Below are 18,157 nucleotides of genomic sequence, written 5' to 3'. Positions count from 1 at the left end.
CGGACGCCGAGCGAGCCGGTTGGGTTTTCTGAAATCAACTGACTCACACAGCCCTGCTTCCGAAACCTGTTTTTTCTCGGGTGTGCGTATGTGTGCATCTGTGCGTGTGTGTGTGTGTGTGTGTGTGTGTGTGTGTGTGTATGTTGTGTGTGTGTGTGTGTGTGTGTGTGTGTGCGCGCGCGCGCGCGCACGTGTGTGTGTATGTGTGTGTGTGTGTGTGTTCGTTCGCATAGACACGTCTATGTGTCGTCGCAACATGTGTAAGTTGGCGTTGTATTCGTGACCTTTGGGTAAAAAGACACGGTCAATATGGCCGAATCCTGTGTGCATGTTGAACATTTCCTCCAAGGCTGAGCTGCCAGCTTTCACAGCCAGATTGCTGGTGCTATTCTGAATCACACACCATGATGAATCTTACAGTTGAAGAAGGATTCACTAGGAATCAAGACACTGGCCACCGAAAAGCAGCTATTCTGAGGTAGAAAACAATATCTTTTCGATTGTGACAGTGCGAAAGCGTCAGATGCCTTCACGTTCAATGTTAAAATTTTAAAATTTTACACTTCGCTCCATATGTCTTCACTTCTTCGTCTTCGTTCGTGAGCTGGAACTCCCACGTTCACTCGTATGTACACGAGTGGGTTTTTACGTGTATGACCGTTTTTATAGGTGCCAGAATAATCAGGTTTGATTGCGGGCCCTGAACACTGAAGAAGAAGAAGAAGAGACCCCGCCATGTTGGTAGCCATACTCGGTTTTCGGGGGTGTGCATGCTGGGTATGTTTTTGTTTCCATAAGCTTAACCCATCGAACGCTGACGTGGATTACAGGATCTTTAACGTGCGTATTCGATCTTTTGCTTGCGTATACACACAAAATATCAGTTTAAAGATGTCAAAGCTTGGGACACTCAATATAATCTGCTTAAAACAATTTTTTTTTTAAAGCACATGGTTGTTTTGCGTATCTGTAGTATAAACCCAGTGCACTGATCACGCCTTGAGCCTTGTCGAAGTTTGTGTGAAACATAAAAAAATAAAGTAAAATAATGATAATAATAATAAAATAAAAAAAAGAAAAGAAGAAGAAGAAAAAGTGGAAAGTTTGTACCAACACAGTACACACGTGCACACACTGTGTGAAAATGCACGCATGCGAACACACACACACACACACACACACAATGACAAATACCTTACATACACATCCTGCACAAGCAGCACATGTATACAGTACATAAGCACACACACACACATGCACATGCATGTTAATATTGTTATGTACATGATATACACACTGACATGTAAAGACTTAAGTCAGTCCCACAAACACTGAAACAGAGCACATGCATGCATTTTCTAGAGCTCTACATCTACACAATTTGCCTCATACACACACAAAGCTCGCCCGGGACATGCAGGTGTTAAGGGAAATGAGCGAGCTGACAGACTTGCTGGTAACGCAACAACAACGAGCGGCCTACATCTAGGAAAATCGGAAATCCTCAGAAAAGTCAAAAAGAACAGGTACAAGGCCATCACACCATCGATCACCTCAAAGAAATAAAAGCAGAGAGAGGGAGCGGCCGTAAGTCTAGCATGAAAGGTGGAGCACAATGCTTTGCAAATCAAACAAAAATCGGCATCATTTCCAAACCAACATTGCGCAGATTTCTTCAAAATGGAACAGGGTCTCTGTGGGCTTTTCCAAATACAATAGACTGAGCAACACATTAGATGCCACGTTCTTGGCATCAGAGATCTTTTCCCATCCCTCTTGCAGCCAATCAGTGGCATCCTCTGTGCATGTGTGTGTATGTGTGGGTGGGAGGTCGATTTCATAAATTTCTTAGTCATTCTTATCCCAGAGGACATTCCAGGTGAGATTAAGGGGTATATTATCCAGATCAAGGTCCGTCAATATGGGTGTTCCCCAGGGAAATGTGATTTCTCCCACTCTGTTTTCACTAATGCTTTATGATATGAAAAATATCAACACAAATGGTGCCACATTAGTAGCTTATGCAGATGACATAGCTCTCTGGAAGAATGTAAACTGTAATATTGCAAAAAATACATCAAAACGAAATAAAATTATTAAGCACTTTCAAGATGCCATCGACAACATTGTGGAATATTTGAAAGAAAGTGGTTTTCTCCTGTCTGCTGAAAAGACTGTTTTCGTCAAGTTGATTGAATTTGAAGGCAGGGATGCTATTAAAATAAAGGTAAATAACACTATCATATATCCGAATAAACAGGTGAAATTTCTCAGTGTTATCTTCCATTGTAAACTTTTTTGGACTAAGCATATAAACTACCTTATTGAGAAAGCGAGGAAGAAAATAGCTCTATTACGTGTGCTTTCTGGAATCCCTGTTATAAATTGTGGCAATAATCTGATCAATGCTGCAATGGGACTACTCCGCTCAATTATGTCATATGGTCAGGAAATCTATTTCACTGCTTCAAACTCTGATCTTCATAAACTGACAAGTATTGATTCCTTAGCTTTTAAGATTGCACTTGGGTTACCGTGATGGGCTTCAATCGACAAAACATACAAAGAAGCTGGTGTTTTGCCATTACCTGAACACAGGAAATTATGTGCCTGTAACTACATGGTAAGGGCTAGAGCTGTTCCAAATTCGGTTGTCTCTGAAATTGATGAAGAAACATACATCTGTAGAGAAATTCGTAACAAAGCTGTATACACGTCCTTGTTCGATTTTACTAAGCCAGTCTTTGAGAGTTGCAGTCTGTCTCTTTCCCAGTTTGCGAAAATTCCGCATTGTTTTCATCCGCCTTGGCTGACTGAGCAAGCAAATATTATTTTTACATATGGACAATTAAAAAAGAGTGACAGTCCACTCATTATTGCCTCTTGGGCCAAAGAACTAATTAATACACATTTCAAATATTACCTCCGTGTTTTCACAGATGGATCAGTTAGTAGTAACTCTGAAGTTGGAGCCGCTTTTGTAATCCCCGAGCTTAACATTAAAAAGAGATTCCACTTCACTAAAGGTTGTTCAATTTTTACTGCTGAATTGTTTGCAATTCTGATGGCTTTCACCTTTTTTTTAGTGATATGCCTCTTGTGCCTGCAAAAATCCTTATACTATCTGATTCACAATCAGCATTGATGGCTTTAAATAATCAATCTTCATCTGAACGAGCAGATATTATGTACGAAATTTTGTATTTAATCCACCAGTTAATTATGCGAGGCTCCGACATTTCACTCTTGTGGGTTCCTGGACATTCTAATCTTCGTGGCAACGAAATGGCCGATTTTTGTGCCAAGGAAGCGGCATCGAACAATTCAGTTTCAATCAGTCACAATATTCCTATTTCTGTTTCTGAAGCCTGTACTATTCTTTCAACATATATCTGGAATTTCAGACAGAAACAGTTCTTAGAAAACTCAAAAAAGAAGCTCTGGTGGGATCTCTCTCTTCCAGCAAGAAAAGGCACTAACCCCCCAGGATCAATTTCCACAAGAAACTTGACACACAGGCTAAGAACTAATGCATGGTTATGCAGATTTTTGAAACCGTCACCACTATGTATTTGTGGTAAGACCTTTGACATCCCACATTTTTTGCTCGAATGTCCAGATACACATTTACATTTCAAACCCCTTCATGATATGATTACATCCTTTAATCTTCCATTAGCCATGTCCAGCGTTATTCACCCTAGCAAAGAAAAAGGTTGGTCTCTAACAAAAACCGCAGTTGACCTAATTAAAAGCCATCCAATTGATCGGTTTTTCTAATTTGTTTCATCCCCCTTCTGCTGCAGAGGTTCACCTCTGTTTTATTTAATCCAAAGTAGTGTTTCATTTTGGGTGATAGTGTCAGATTTACTTGCAGAGCAAAGTTCCCATTATTCTAATTAGTGGAACTGTTCGACCCTAACATGTAATATGTCGTCTTGATTACATTACGAAACCTTAATTTGATGAGAAAGAGTGAGAGACAGTGTGAGTGTGTGTGTGTGTGTGTGTGTGTGTGAGTGAGTGAACAGGGGAATGAGGTGGGGGAATTATAATGGGCGTTTGTGTGCATGCATGGATGTATGTAGGGAGAGGGTGAGGGAGAAACGTATGTGAGTATGTGTGTGCGTTGGAATATTTTTTGGAGATAATGATATTAATGAAATTTGGTAACTTGATTTGTTAAATATGTTTTTTTTTTGTTTTTTGTTTTTTTGTTGTTTTTTTTAATCATACCTTCCTCAAATCAGAATTTCCTTGTGTTGCTCAGTTAATATTTTATTCAAATGGTTGCGAAAATGTCAGTACAACAAACAGTTAATCTGACAATAAATGGTTTCAGTCAGTCAGTATGTGTGGGTCTGTGTGTTTGAGTGTGTTTGTGCATGCGCGAGGGTGTAAGTGTACACAAGTGTCAGGAGAGTTCTGTGCGTATGTGTGTGTGTGTGAGGGGGGGTGGGTGCGGGGGGGAGTGTGTGTGAGGGGGGGGGGGGGGGGGGGGGTAGAGGATGAGGTATGTGTGTATATGCATACCTACACTGTGGGAGCAACGGAATATTGGAACGTGCGGGTGTGTGTGTATATATATATATATATATAATAATATATGTATATATATATATCTTTGTATATATATGTGTGGGGTGGGGGGTATGGGCGTATGTGTGTGTGCTTGTACAAGTAAGTATTCATCTCTGTGTGTGTGCGCGCGTGTGTGTGTGCCATGGAAGCTGCGATACATAGCCTAGAAATGAGTGTGTGGACGAGGGGGGTACAGGAGGTGCAAGGTAATGTGGGGGGTGTGTGTGTGTTGGGGCTCATGTACATTTTATGTGTATTTGACTGTGCTTTCATATCTGTGAAACTGCATGTTTGGCGCGTATCTGTTATGCATATGTGGGTGTATGTGTGAATGTGTGTCTCCATGTTTTACATTTATTTGCTTATTTATCATCATTGTTGCCTTTGTTACTTATGTATTTATTATTATAATAATTATTATTATTATTACTACTACTACTACTTTTTTATATATATTATAATTATTTATTTATTTATATACGCTTATAGTTGACTTCATCAAGTTTTTGCGCCTTATACATATTATTAGTAGTGGTAGTAGGTATTTTTTTTATGTGTTTATCTATTATTTATTCACCTTTTTTTTTCTCAAGGCCTGTCTAAGCGTGTTGGGTTATGCTGCTGGTCAGGCATCTGCTTGGCAGATGTGGTTAGCGTATATGGATTTGTCCAAATGCAGTGACGCTTCCTTGAGCTATTGAAACTGAAACTGAAACACACAGATGTGCACACACACACACACACACACACACACACACACACACACACACACCAGCTCCCATAATACACACACTCCCACACACATACAATATATATACATGCACACAGACGTACTGCCACAGGTTTTTCACAAACAGGGTGGGAAAAGATCTCCCTAGCCTTGAACATAGAATGTAATATCCTAGCATGTTGTTCAGTCTACTTAGTTAGGAAGGCATACTGAGATTCTGCTCTATTTTGAAGAAAACTGGATTGTTGGTTTGAGATGTCAATATTTGATTAGTAATGGTTTGTGCTCTACTTTTCAGACAGTCTTACAGCTTCTCCCCTCTCTCTGTCATTCTTTCTTTGGGGCAATAAGTTGGTGTGAAGGCCTTGTACACGGTCTGGTTTTTGAAGTACTCTTAGTTTTCTTGATATTTCAGGTCTTCCTCCATGTAGACCACTTCTTGTTGTTGCACCACCAGCAGCCTGAGAGAATAGATCTGGCTTCCAAGTCAAAGTCCTCGCCATAGAGATTGATGCAAAGAGGGTTTGTGGGCACATCTGCCTACAGCCTCATGACACAGCTGTAGATTTCTGGCAGCACTGGAGAGGACATGGGCTGTCAAGGCATTGGCAGAAGCAGCAGAAAAGAGTTCCAGCTGGATCTCGGTCAAGGCGGAATAAAAGTAAACTTCATAAGATTAGATTTCCCTGCTCAAACTAGGCATATGATGGCTCCAGTGTTTAAAACGTCTGCCAGAAAAGGTGACTCAGTCTGGAAGTGGAAACCACCCTAGAGACACGGGTTTGAACCTCTGAGGACAGGGAAAAAAAATAAAATAAAATAAAGAAAAGGCGGCAATACAAGGGCATCCAGGATTCATGACCTGGGTGCGGCCTGGTCCCCTTAGAGTGTAATGAGTAATGAGTTAAGGGCCGAAAGACTTGACTGAGGGGGGCTTCTTCTCTGAAGACCTTGTAGTTGTACTGTCCAGTTCTCCCTAGAGTTTCTTATCACTGTTGCACTACCAGCAAGTCTGTGGACATGCTCATTTCCCTTCACACCTGCATGTCCAAGGCAATACATTCATACACATGTAACTTTGTAAGCTTTTGCATGTGGATGTTGCACATTGCCTTATGCCACACTGGGCTCCCCATTCCTCTTTCAACATTTTAATTTTATTTTATGAGGTTTGTAGAGTCAGACAGAATTATAGCATCTGATTTGAAAGCACTGGACAGCATGTGCACTGCTTCAATTTCCGATGTCAGGCTGGATGTTATGACTTTGTTTATGTGCCTTCTCATCAATTGTCAGTGTACACATACATGTATATGTACACACACACACCACACACACACACACAACACACACACACACCACACACACTCACAAACATACACATACACACACACACACACACACACACACACACACACGCTCCAGACCTGAGGCATAACTGGCCTTTGGGTTAACAACCATCTTCATATTTTACACCCATTCCTGTCCTCATATTGTGAGCAATCTTTGGCATTTAGTCACACTTTTTTTTAACAGTCAACAAGAGTTATAGGTTTGGCCTGTTGTAATCAATCAATTATCTGACTCTGAGCAATATTGTAAAATATTTCTCTTTTGTCACAAGAGATTATTTTATTGTGAAATTCAGGCTGGTCTCTCCAGGCAAAGCATGCCCCTATGGTACACACTGCTACCCATGTATATTTTTCTTTTCTCTTTTCTGTCTGAAAGTGTTTATTTTCCTATCAAAGAGGGTTTTTTCAGAGATGTATGCGTGTGCATGTGCAGATTTTTTGAGATCTGCATGGAATTATATACATCATTATATGCAAGTAAATTGTGATAATTTATGTGTGTGTGTGGTGTGTGTATTCATGTGTTGGGGACTCATTTGCTTTTATGTGTAGTGTTGGGCCTGCGTACATTTGTTTTTTATGGCCTTTCATGTCTCTGTGACTGCAAGTAGTCACATCTGTTGTGCCTGTTTGTGTATGTGTGTCTGTAAGTGTAACTGTGCATATGGTTGGGAGGCTTAGTGGCCAGTGATCGAGCGAGCTTTGTCGGCGGGGGCATCAGTGTTTCTGAGGGTTTACTGCTCTAGTCCCAGGTCTTAATTGACAGCCTACATTAGTACATAGCCATTGTAGCTGAGACTCAGTCATTATCTGTGGAGACCTCAATGCAAGATCGAAGCTATGGGACCCAGCGGAACACCAACCCACAAGGACTTGCACTTGAAGGAGTGATAGGGGAAATTCTTCTTAACCCAATAACAACCACATCCCCAACTCGCCTTGGAACAAGACAAGGGGACAGTGACAGTGTGATTGACATCGCTCTAACATCTCCAAAATTCAGAGCAGAAATGAATGCAGAGATGCTTCCACACCAAGGCAGTGACACCCTCCCAGTAGTTTTCAGTCTACAGAAACTGTCAGATAAACGCTGTATGAAACCGCGTGATCCATTTCAGTATGAACCAAAGAGACAACCGTCATTGAAAAATTAAGACGCAGAAGAACAAAAGAACGGCATCGGCACCAAACAGGATGCAAACTATTCAGCCCCCATGGTGGAATACCGACACAGAGAGAGCCTGGATAGAAAAACATGCGGCTGTCAAAACTTTGGCAGAAAGAAAGAACAAACCCCATCTCCGGACAAAGATATTGAAACAAAAATGAAAGAAAAAACTAAACAGTTTGAAATCATTGCTCAAGAGGCCAAAAATGACAAGTGGAAACAGTTTTGCGAAGCACTCAGTTATGACTCAACATTGACAGAGTTCTGGCAATTTTATCGTCGCATGGAAGGGAAAACGTGCACAACAACAACCCAGACATGGTAGACACTGACGGAACCAAGCTTAAGACAACCGGAGAAAAAGGATCCGCCCTGCTCAAACGTTTCATACAACAGAGCGATCAAAGAAACTTAGATGAGAAAAGAAATATGTTGAGGAGTTAAACCAATCCCTTACAAGACTGGAACCTGATGATGACTTGACAATAGATGATCTAAACCGAAGCAATAGCTAAATGCAAGAAAGAATCAGCTCATGGCCCAGACAAAGTTTGCTACTCGGACATCAAGGAACTATCGAAAGAAGACAGAAGCCAAACTTTTTCAATCTATATCAAAACAGTTTCCACAATGGACATGTGCCGGAGGACTGGACACACAGCTTCTTAAAACCCATACCAAAACCAGAAAGGACCATCATCAGGTAAGCGGATACCGGATCCCTAACCATGCAAAACATTGCTGGATGGCTCATGGAAGCCATGATAGCCAGGAAACTTGCAAGGGATCTTGAACACAGGCACCATTCTCCCTTCAAATCAAGGTGGTTACAGAACAGGCAAGTCCACATGGGAAAAACGCAGCTGCTTTTGCATATGAGGTGTATGAAGGATTTCAAAGAAAAGAAGAAAACACTAGCAGTAGCAATCGACCTTGAAGATGCCTACAATAAAGTCCATTTTGCGCACCTCATGGAGCTGCTACTAAGGTATGGAGTAAGTTTGCCACTGACAAGAAGGATAGCAGCAGCGCTTCAGGAAAGAACCGTCGTCCTACGCCTCGGGATTGGATGTCTGCACCTTCTAAAACTATCCATGGGACTGCCACAAGGGTCTCCGCTCTCTCCTGTCCTCTACAATGTCTACACGAAGGGCCTTGCAGACTTACAACAACAATGGAATAGCTCGGGTGCTTACTCTTGCGGATGATGGCCTGGTCTTCAAAACTTCGAAGATGCTCAGGAAAGAACTAAAGCCGTCCAGAAACAACTAAACAATATTGCTCCAATGGTGCAAAGACACAGGATCTTCCATCAATCCAGCGAAAGCCCAAACGTTGCTGTGCACCCCTCAACAACAGAACCGCGAGCAAATCACCACCTTCTGTGTCATTTGAAGGATTCAGATTGAGAAAACTGAATGCCTATGCTACCTAGGAATACACTTCGATAGGATGCTGACCTTCAGAAAACATACAGAAAATACTGTTCTCAAATGCAAAAAGGGCCTTTCAGTCTTAAAAGCAATGGCAACCAAAGGTATTGAACAATGCCACCTCTTCCTGCTATACCAATCCACTCGTCTCAGTGTGATCGACTACGGACTTGGGCTAACAAACACCGTCTCAAAGCAACCTCCTAAAATTAGAAAGAGTTCAAAATGAAGCTCTGAGGCTGATCCTTGGAACAACAAAGAGACGCCCACAGAAACCATGCGATACCTGCTTGCCTTCCTTCAGTGCAGGCCAGAAACAAGTTAGAACAGGGTCAAGACCTACTTCAAAGCATCAGAAAACCCTCAAAACCCACTGCATGACGCAGTCAAAGAACCAAAAGGCAGCTGTCTAGGACAAGGAAGATCCATGGATGGGGCAAGCAGAAGACACAATCCAGCTAGTATGCCGACTACAAGACCTGAAAGAAACAAAAGAATGGGAGAGAAAAACCCCGAAAACCTCAACCATCTATTCAACACAGCCATTTCACCCACTCTAGGAAGACATTGTCGGGAATGGCCAGAGGGCAAAACTGAGCGGAAGTGAAGCTACTCAAGAAGAAAACAGTAAAGAAGAGGGACATAATCATATACACAGATGGCTCAGTCACCAAAGACCAATCCGGTTGGGGATTCACTGCGAAACAAAATGGAAAAACAGTTAGGAAGAGAATGCTGCCTACAAAGTCACAACCTCCAGATGGAAGTTGAAGCTGTGACACATGCCCTCCAGTGGCTATCGTCCATCCATATGCCCGGAAACCAACATGCCATGATTCTAACTGACTCAGTGAACCCTCATACAGAAAAATTGAAATGGAATGGGAAGCCCAGAGTAGATAAGGCAATGCGCAACTTTTAGATTAAAAAACACTATGGTCATACTGCCCGGGACATGCAGGTGTTAAGGGAAATGAGCGAGCTGACAGACTTGCTGGTAACGCAACACCAACGAGCGGCCTACATCTAGGGAAAATCGGAATCCTCAGAAAAGTAAAGAACATCAAAAAGAACAGGATACGAGGCCATCCACACCATCGATCGCCTCCAAAGAAATAAAAGCAGAGAGAGGGAGCAGCCGTTAAGTCTAACATGAAGGTAGAGCACAATGCTTTGCAAATCAAACAAATATCAGCATCATTTCCAAACCAACATTGCGCCAAATTTCATCAAAACGGAACAGAGTCTCTGTGGGCTTTTCCAAATACAATAGACTGAGCAACACACTAGACGCCACGTTCTTGGCATCAGAGATCTTTTCCCATCCCTCTTGCGGCCAATCAGTGGCAGCCTCTGTGCATGTGTGCATGTGTGGGTCTGGGTTGTTGTTGTTTTTTTGTTTTGTTTTTGTTTTTTTTAGTGCGTTTGTGCATGCGCGAGAGTGTAAGTGTACACAAGTGTCAGGAGAGTTCTGTGCACGTGCGTGGTGTGTGTGTGTGTGTGAGGGGGAGGTAGGGGTGCGGGAGGGGGGGGGAGGGGGGGTAGAGGATGAGGTATGTGAGTGTATGCATGCCTACACTGTGGGAGCAACAGGATATTGGAACGTGTATATATATATATATCTTTGTATATATGTGTGTGGGGTTGGGGGTGGGAGATATGGGTGTATGTGTGTGTGCTTGTACAAGTAAGTGTTCATCTGTGTGTGTGTGTGTGTGTGTGTGGTGTGTGTGTGTGTGTGCCGTGGAAGCTGCGATACGTAGACTAGAAATGAGTGTGTGGAGGAGGGGAGTAGAGGAGGTGCAGGGTAATGTGTGTGGTGTGTGTGTGTGTGTGTGTATGTGTTGGAGCTCATGTACGTTTATATGTATTTGACTGTGCTTTCATATCTGTGAAACTGCATGTTTGGTGCATATCTGTTATGCATGTGTGGGTGTATGTGTGAATGTGTGTCTTCATGTTTTACATTTATTTGCTTATTTATCATCAATGTTGTCTTATTTCTTTATTTATTTATTTATTATATTACTATTATTATTTATTATAATTATTATTACTACTACCTTTTTTTATATTATAATTTTTATTTTTTTATTTATGTAAGCTTATCTATTATTTATTCACCTTTTTTTCTTTTCTTTTTTTTTCTCAAGGCCTGACTAAGCACGTTGGGTTACGCTGCTGGTCGGGGCATCTGCTTGGCAGATGTGGTGTAGTGTATATGGATTTGTCCGAACACAGTGACGCCTCCTTGAGCTACTGAAACTGTAGCAGATCAGGCTGAATAAGTGGTGTTTTTTTTGGGGGGTTTTTTTTTGTTTCTTTTTGCACTGATGCCCCTGATAGGGCTTCCAATGCTGAACAGGTCGTGAGTGAGGCCCAAACTAAAAGTGACCCACTGTCCCTTTCGCTATTCTCTCTTCTTCTTTTACTGCCTCTTTTCTGTCTTCAGCTCCCCCATCAAGCCTTCTTTTCCACATTCTTTTTTCTCTGCGGCTTTCTTCAGGCCTGCTGTGTTTTGCCGTGCGGCGTGACCTGTGAGTGTGATGGAGGGGAATGAGATCCTGGGGATTGAGAGAGCACGCTGCTCTCAACACGTCCCTTTGGCTTGGACCTCTCCTAAGACAGGCGGCCTACATTGGCCCGTGTGTGTCAATCGGTACCCCTACGTGGGGCCAGGTCAAGACTGGCAGTTTAGAGGCTATCGATGATCAACCTCCATAGTGCTCAGTTCTCTGTCCCCCAGGGAGCTGGGCATGATCAGGGGGGGAACGTGTTGGAGCTAGACTGTTGGTCGTATGTCCTCCCGAAACCTGGAAGGGGTCAAGCTGGTGTTCCCTTGACCTGGCCCCCTAAGTTGGACCTCATGGTGGGTGGGTAAGGAAGGGATGAAATAATGATAACAAAAAAACATGGCTTCTATCCAGTCACACCCCCCTAAACATGCAAAAGGAGGAGACCAGAAACGGATGACTCGGACTCTAACTTGGAGGTCGGTGAGACCTCTGGATGTTGGCCGTCGTGGTTGTGGTGGAGGGCACTGATGATTACAAACCCTTGTCGGCTCTCAGCCCCCTTCACCATCCAGAAAAGCTTCCAATGTTTAGCAGGCGCACTGAAGTCTATCAAGAGGCTGAGGAACAGAACGTTTCTGGTGGAGACGACATCGAAAAGGCAGACACAACTTCTGCTTAAAGCGGCCACTTTTGTGGATAGGGCGGTGAAGGTCTCCCCTCACAAAGGACTGAACTGCCTCAAAGCGGTCATCAGATGCCCTGAGTTGAGAGGAGTAGCTGAGGCAGAGATTAAGTGCGTGCTGTCCTCTCAGGGAGTGACGGATGTGTACAGGGTGACAGTAAGGAAGGGGTCGGACAGAGTCCCGACCAACACTTTCTTCCTCACCTTCTGCTGCCCGAATGTCCCCAAGGACATTGGAGTTCGATACCTGCAGGTGAACGTAAGTCTGTACGTGCTGTCCCCTCTACGGTGTTTCAAGTGCCAGAAATTCGGACACGTGCAGGACCATTGCAAGGAGGAAGAGGCGTGTGGCACCTGTTCAAAGGCAGTGCACCAGGGCGAGTGCATCAGTCCAGCCCTTTGTGTGAACTGCGGAGGCGGCCACCCATCTTCATCTAAAGACTGCCCCACCTGGAAAAAAGAAATCCAGAAGGTGAAGACGGAGAAGAAAATATCGTTCTTTGAAGCCCATAAGTTAGTGGAAGCTACATTGCCTAAGGCAGGACTGTCATCCAGACGACAACCACAGGGACGCAGATCGACGACTTACCGATCTTGGTAAAACCATTGGCCTTGAGTGGAGGCGCTGTATCCACCCCTTCCCATTCTGTACGGCGGTCCTCAGGGGCTGTTGGGCAGGGGCGGAAAGCCTTGGGCGGAGGCATGGTGTCTGCCTCCCGTCCCCTCCCCCCTCGTCCCGCCCCTCATCTGCGTGCCCCTCGGGCTGGTGGGAGTGCCCAGAAACCCCCCATACCTCCAAAACCCAAGGAGGGGAGGGTTGCGGCCTCGGCGAGGTCAGGGAAAGCCGAGGTGGTAGATATTCCGGCTTGGCCGGAATCAGACAGGACTTTAAATACAAAAAATAGATATGCGGTCTTGGCTGACCTTGAGCCACCGCAAGCAGAGGAGCAGGAGGTAGCGATGGATTAGGCTGCTGCTTTATTTTTAACCTTTTTAATGGCGGTCATTCATTGGAACATCCGTGGGTTTTACACCAATCTCCAGGAACTCCAGTTGCTTTGTCGAGCTTTGAAACCTTTAGTGCTGGCGCTGCAAAGAGATGGTAAGTTTTTATCTCTCTCTGGTTTTAACTCCATTTTTAAACCCGCTCAACCGAAACGAGGGATTGACGGGAGGTGTCACTCTTTTTATACATAAGTCCCTTTTATATAGTACAGTTCCTTTAAGCACCCCGTTACAGGCGGTGGCAGTCAGAGTCGCACTTAAGAAAACCATCACTGTCTGTTCTCTGTATCTTCCTCCTTCCGTCCGTGTTCTGAGGCAGGACCTCATGAACCTTGTTGACCAGCTCCCACAACCGTTTTTACTGTTGGGTGACTTCAATGGCCACTCCCCGCTCTGGGGAAGTCAGGTGACATCAGCCCGAGGTCTTCTTTTGGAAAACCTTTCCGATATTGACATGTGCTGTCTTAACGACAAGTCACCCACTTACTTCATTTGTCTTCTGGGAAGCTCTCGTGTTTAGATCTGTCGGTCTGCGATCCATCGTTGGTCCTGGACTACGAGTGGAGAGTGCACGACGATCTGCACGGGAGTGACCACTTTCCTGTCGTCCTCCGTCCCACAGATGGGGAAGGTGACTCTCTACCTGACTGCCTGAACTATGACAAAGCCGACTGGGGAATTTTTACCACAAAGCTAAGAGCGGAGCTGCAGGAAGAAACAGTCTTACAAAGCAAGGATCCTGCTGATACTCTGACACAGATCATTTTAGAATGCGCCAAAGCAGCAGTCCCATCATCATCCTCCAAGCCTCAGATGCCAAGAATGCCTGGTTCGACACTGAATGTCAGGAGGCCTGTAAGTCTCGGAGAGAGCGCAACAGCACGTCTTTCGGAGACCGGAGACCAATAACATTTGAACCCATAAACAGCTGAGGGCGAAAGCCAGATATGTTTTTAAAAAGAGCCAGAGAAAACCATGGAGAGATTTTTGCTCTTCCTTAACCTCCATCACACCCAAGAAGAAAGTGTGGAGGGTTTAAAAAAAAATTAAGGGCGAAAATGACTGCACTCCTTTTCACCATCTTAAACTCTCAGATGCTCTGATCACAGAGAAAAAGCAGTTGCTAATTTGCTAGCCTCCACAATCGAACTGAACTATAGATCTGCCAACAAATCTTCTCTGTTTCTCAAAACCAAAAACCTGAAAGAAAAAACACCCTGCGACTTCTCTTCCGGCAACACAGAGAGCTACAACCTTCCTTTCACTATGAATAAATTAAAATCTGCACGGATTCCTCTCCAGGAATGGACGAGGTCCATTATAAACTTTTAAAACATCTTCCCGAAACCTGTCTGGACACCCTGCTCACAGTTTACAACCACATCTGGATCACAGGCTTTTTTCCACCCTCCTGGCGGAAAGCCCTCATAATCCCGGTGCCAAAACCGGTAAAAGACCCCTCGAACCCCTCCAACTACCGCCCAATAGCACTGACCAGCTGCATCTGCAAACTGATGGAGAAGATGGTCAACGGTAGACTGATGTGGAAACTAGAGACCGACGGCCTTCTGGCGAAAGAAAAGTGTGATTTCCGCAAGCATCGATCTACCGTTGACCATCTGGTTCATCTGGAAACCACTATAAGGAATGCCTTTGTCAACAAACAGCATGTGGTGGCCATATTTTTTGACTTAGAGAAAGCTTACGATACCACCTGGAAATTTGGAATCCTCTTGGGCCTGCACAAGCTCGGCTTCCGAGGACACCTGCCCCAGTTTATCCACAACTTCTTGCAAGACAGACAATTCCAGGTGAGGGTAGGCACCACCCTGTCCGACATTCACGAGCAGGAGCTGGGTGTTCCGCAAGGGAGCATTCTGTCGCCGGCTCTCTTCAGCATCAAAATAAACGACATCGTCCAGTCGGTTCAGAAGGGATCAGGCATCTGGCTGTTTGTGGACGATTTCGCAGCACGTATGCCAGCATCCAGCGACGGCTTCATCTCTGCATGGACAGAATTCAGTGTTGGGCAGAGGAGAATGGTTTCACCTTTTCATCCTCCAAAACTGAGTGTATTCATTTTCATAACTTTCGCCAATTCTATCCAGACCCTGAAATCTGTCTGGGAAAATCCACCATCCCAGCGGTCAAGGAAGCCAGATTTTTAGGGGTCGTTTTTTATCAGAAGCTGAACTTCCTAAGCCATATCAAACAGCTGAAAATATCTTTCAAAAAGCTCTGAACATCATCCGAATTGTGGCACACACGGACTGGGGTTCTGATAAGAGAACTCTCTTGCACCTCTACAGACCCCTGGTCCGGTCCAAACTGGATTACGGATGTGTAGTACATGTATACGGCTTGGCCAGACCGTCTTACCTGAAACTGCTGGACCCTATACACACCCAAGGGCTCTGTCTCAGCTTAGGTGCATTCCGCACCACCCCTGTGCACAGCCTGTATGCAGAGGCAGGAGAACCGCCTCTCTCCAACTGCAGATTGAAGCTGACCCTAAACTATTACTTGAAACTATTTTCTGAACACAGAAACCCTGCTTATGACGTTGTATTCAACAACCCCTTCAACAAGAAATTTAAAGACAACCCAAACTGCATCCCACCTCTTGGACTCCGCATTCAGCCGCACATAGAAAATGCCGATCTGGATGTCGGTGGCATCTCAGACTTCTCCAAGTTCCCCGACAGCCCATCATGGATCTTTAAAACACCTGAAGTCCGATTCAATCTGGCATCGTACCGTAAAGACTCCACCAGATCACTGGCCTACAGAACTTACTTTTCAGAACTCTGCCACAAATTTCCCACTTTCCAAGAATCTTCACTGACAGTTCCAAGTCAGAGGACGGAGTCGCTGCATCTGCATTCTGTCCCGCCTTTCCTGACCAGCCCTCAATGGAACACATCCTGTCTGACAGCTCAGTGTACACTGTGGAACTGACCGCACTGGTTCTGGCGGTAAAAATGGTTCTCTCCGAAACAAAAGAGATCCATGATCTTTTCCGACTCCTTGTCAGCCCTGGAGGTGATTGCCTGCAGGAATCTGACTCGTCCCAAACTGCTGGAATTCTTCGAAGCTTTTATTCTAGTAACGAAGAAAGGATACGAGGTTGTGTTGGCCTGGGCTCCTGGAGATGTTGGCATTCATGGTAATGAAAGGGCAGACCAGCTGGCCAAGAACGCTGTAAAGAAAGAATTATCGAGATCCTTCGTACCATACACAGACATGAAGCAGAAGGTGAACACTTATGTTAAGGATCTTTGGCAAGAGGAGTGGAACACCCAGACGGACAAGCTGTTCCAAATCCGTCCAGACCTAAAAGAGACCCTCCCATTGGGGGTGAAGAATAGAAAGGAGGAGTCTGTGCTTTGCAGACTGCATGTGGGGCACACTTTTTTTTTTACTCATTCTTACTTGTTGAAGGGGGAAGAGGCCCATTGATGTATTCCCTGTGATGAGCCTCTCGCCGTGAAACACATGCTCCTTGACTGTTGGGATCTGCATGAAGTTAGACACAAACATTACACGGCGGTTTCTTTGAATACCTTGTTTCTTGATGTCCCTCCATGGGCGCTGATGGACTTCTTGAAAGAAGTGAACATTTTTAATCAGATTTGAAGGTTTTAAACTATGGAAGGTTTTTTAAAACTTTGAGTGGAAAGCTTAAAGTGGTGACTTGTTTTTATTGTTTGTTCTTTTACCCTTGTAGTAGGTATTAACATGGCGATAGCCTTGAGATGGCCTTAGTGGTCGGCGGGGCTCAAAGCACCATAATTTCATTTCATTTCAACTGTGCATATGTGTGTGTGTGTGTGTGTGTGTGTGTGTGTGTGTGTGTGTGTGTGTTTCTCTGCATGTTTTTGTGTCTGCATTTTCACACTTGGTTTGGTATATGCACTGTGATGGTTTACTGAGCATGACCCATGATTTTCTTTCATGTTTTTGTCTTGATCTTTTGCATTCTATTTATTTTTCCCTGCACTATATTTTAGTCAGATTTAATCATTATGTATTATTTATCTATTTATTGTTGTTTTTTCCTTTTCTTCAAGGCCTGACTAAGCGCATTTGGTTACACTGCTGGTTCTATCTGCTTAGCAGATGTAGTGTAGCATATGGATTAGTCCAAACGCAGGGATGCCTCCCTGAGAAACTGAAGTGAAGTGAACTGAATTTTTCTAGGTATAACTATAAATTTGCCATGGACAACCCTTTCATTGCCTTTCGTTTTACATGCTCTAACTAAGTCAGTAAGTGCATGCTACACATTGGTTTGTGGTCTCATCAGAATGACTGGGGTGTAATTGATCACACCAACACCTGACACTTCTTGATAATATAATCATTTGTAATAAACTTTAATATGAATATGAAAAATCAATCTATATCAGATTCATGTGTGCACGCCTACTTATAATAGTTTGGGTTTTTTTTTAACACAAATGCTACATGCTCACTCAAAAGGGCAGTTACAAAATCTGGAGTTCATATCCTGTCATGTTTTTAGAGGATTAGAAAAACAGGTTCAGCAGTGTACCTGATCAGTATAACAGCAAATTAAATTACGCCAACATCAAAATTGTTCCGACGAGTTAATTTTCGACTACATAGCATGCTTTTCTGTCGTAACATTACACAGACGCTCTAGACTTATCAGTCACGAGGCAAG

General features: G+C 43.9%; 1 protein-coding gene across 1 annotated transcript in view; it reads left to right on the top strand.

Moving 5' to 3' along the window:
* Positions 1 to 307: 307 nt before the first annotated feature.
* The window catches only part of LOC143281321 (uncharacterized), a 56,329-nt gene continuing 38,479 nt past the window's right edge, over positions 308 to 18,157 (top strand). Inside the window, exon 1 of the mRNA XM_076586553.1 lies at positions 308 to 478. Within this exon, the coding sequence (XP_076442668.1) occupies positions 405 to 478 (74 nt within the window). The 5' untranslated portion in view covers positions 308 to 404. The remainder of the gene's footprint in view (positions 479 to 18,157) is intronic.

This window comes from Babylonia areolata, chromosome 1, assembly GCF_041734735.1.
Source record: "Babylonia areolata isolate BAREFJ2019XMU chromosome 1, ASM4173473v1, whole genome shotgun sequence".
Classification (NCBI taxonomy): domain Eukaryota; kingdom Metazoa; phylum Mollusca; class Gastropoda; order Neogastropoda; family Buccinidae; genus Babylonia; species Babylonia areolata.
Note: the sequence above shows the minus strand (reverse complement) of the source record. Positions and strands in the feature narration are given on the sequence as shown.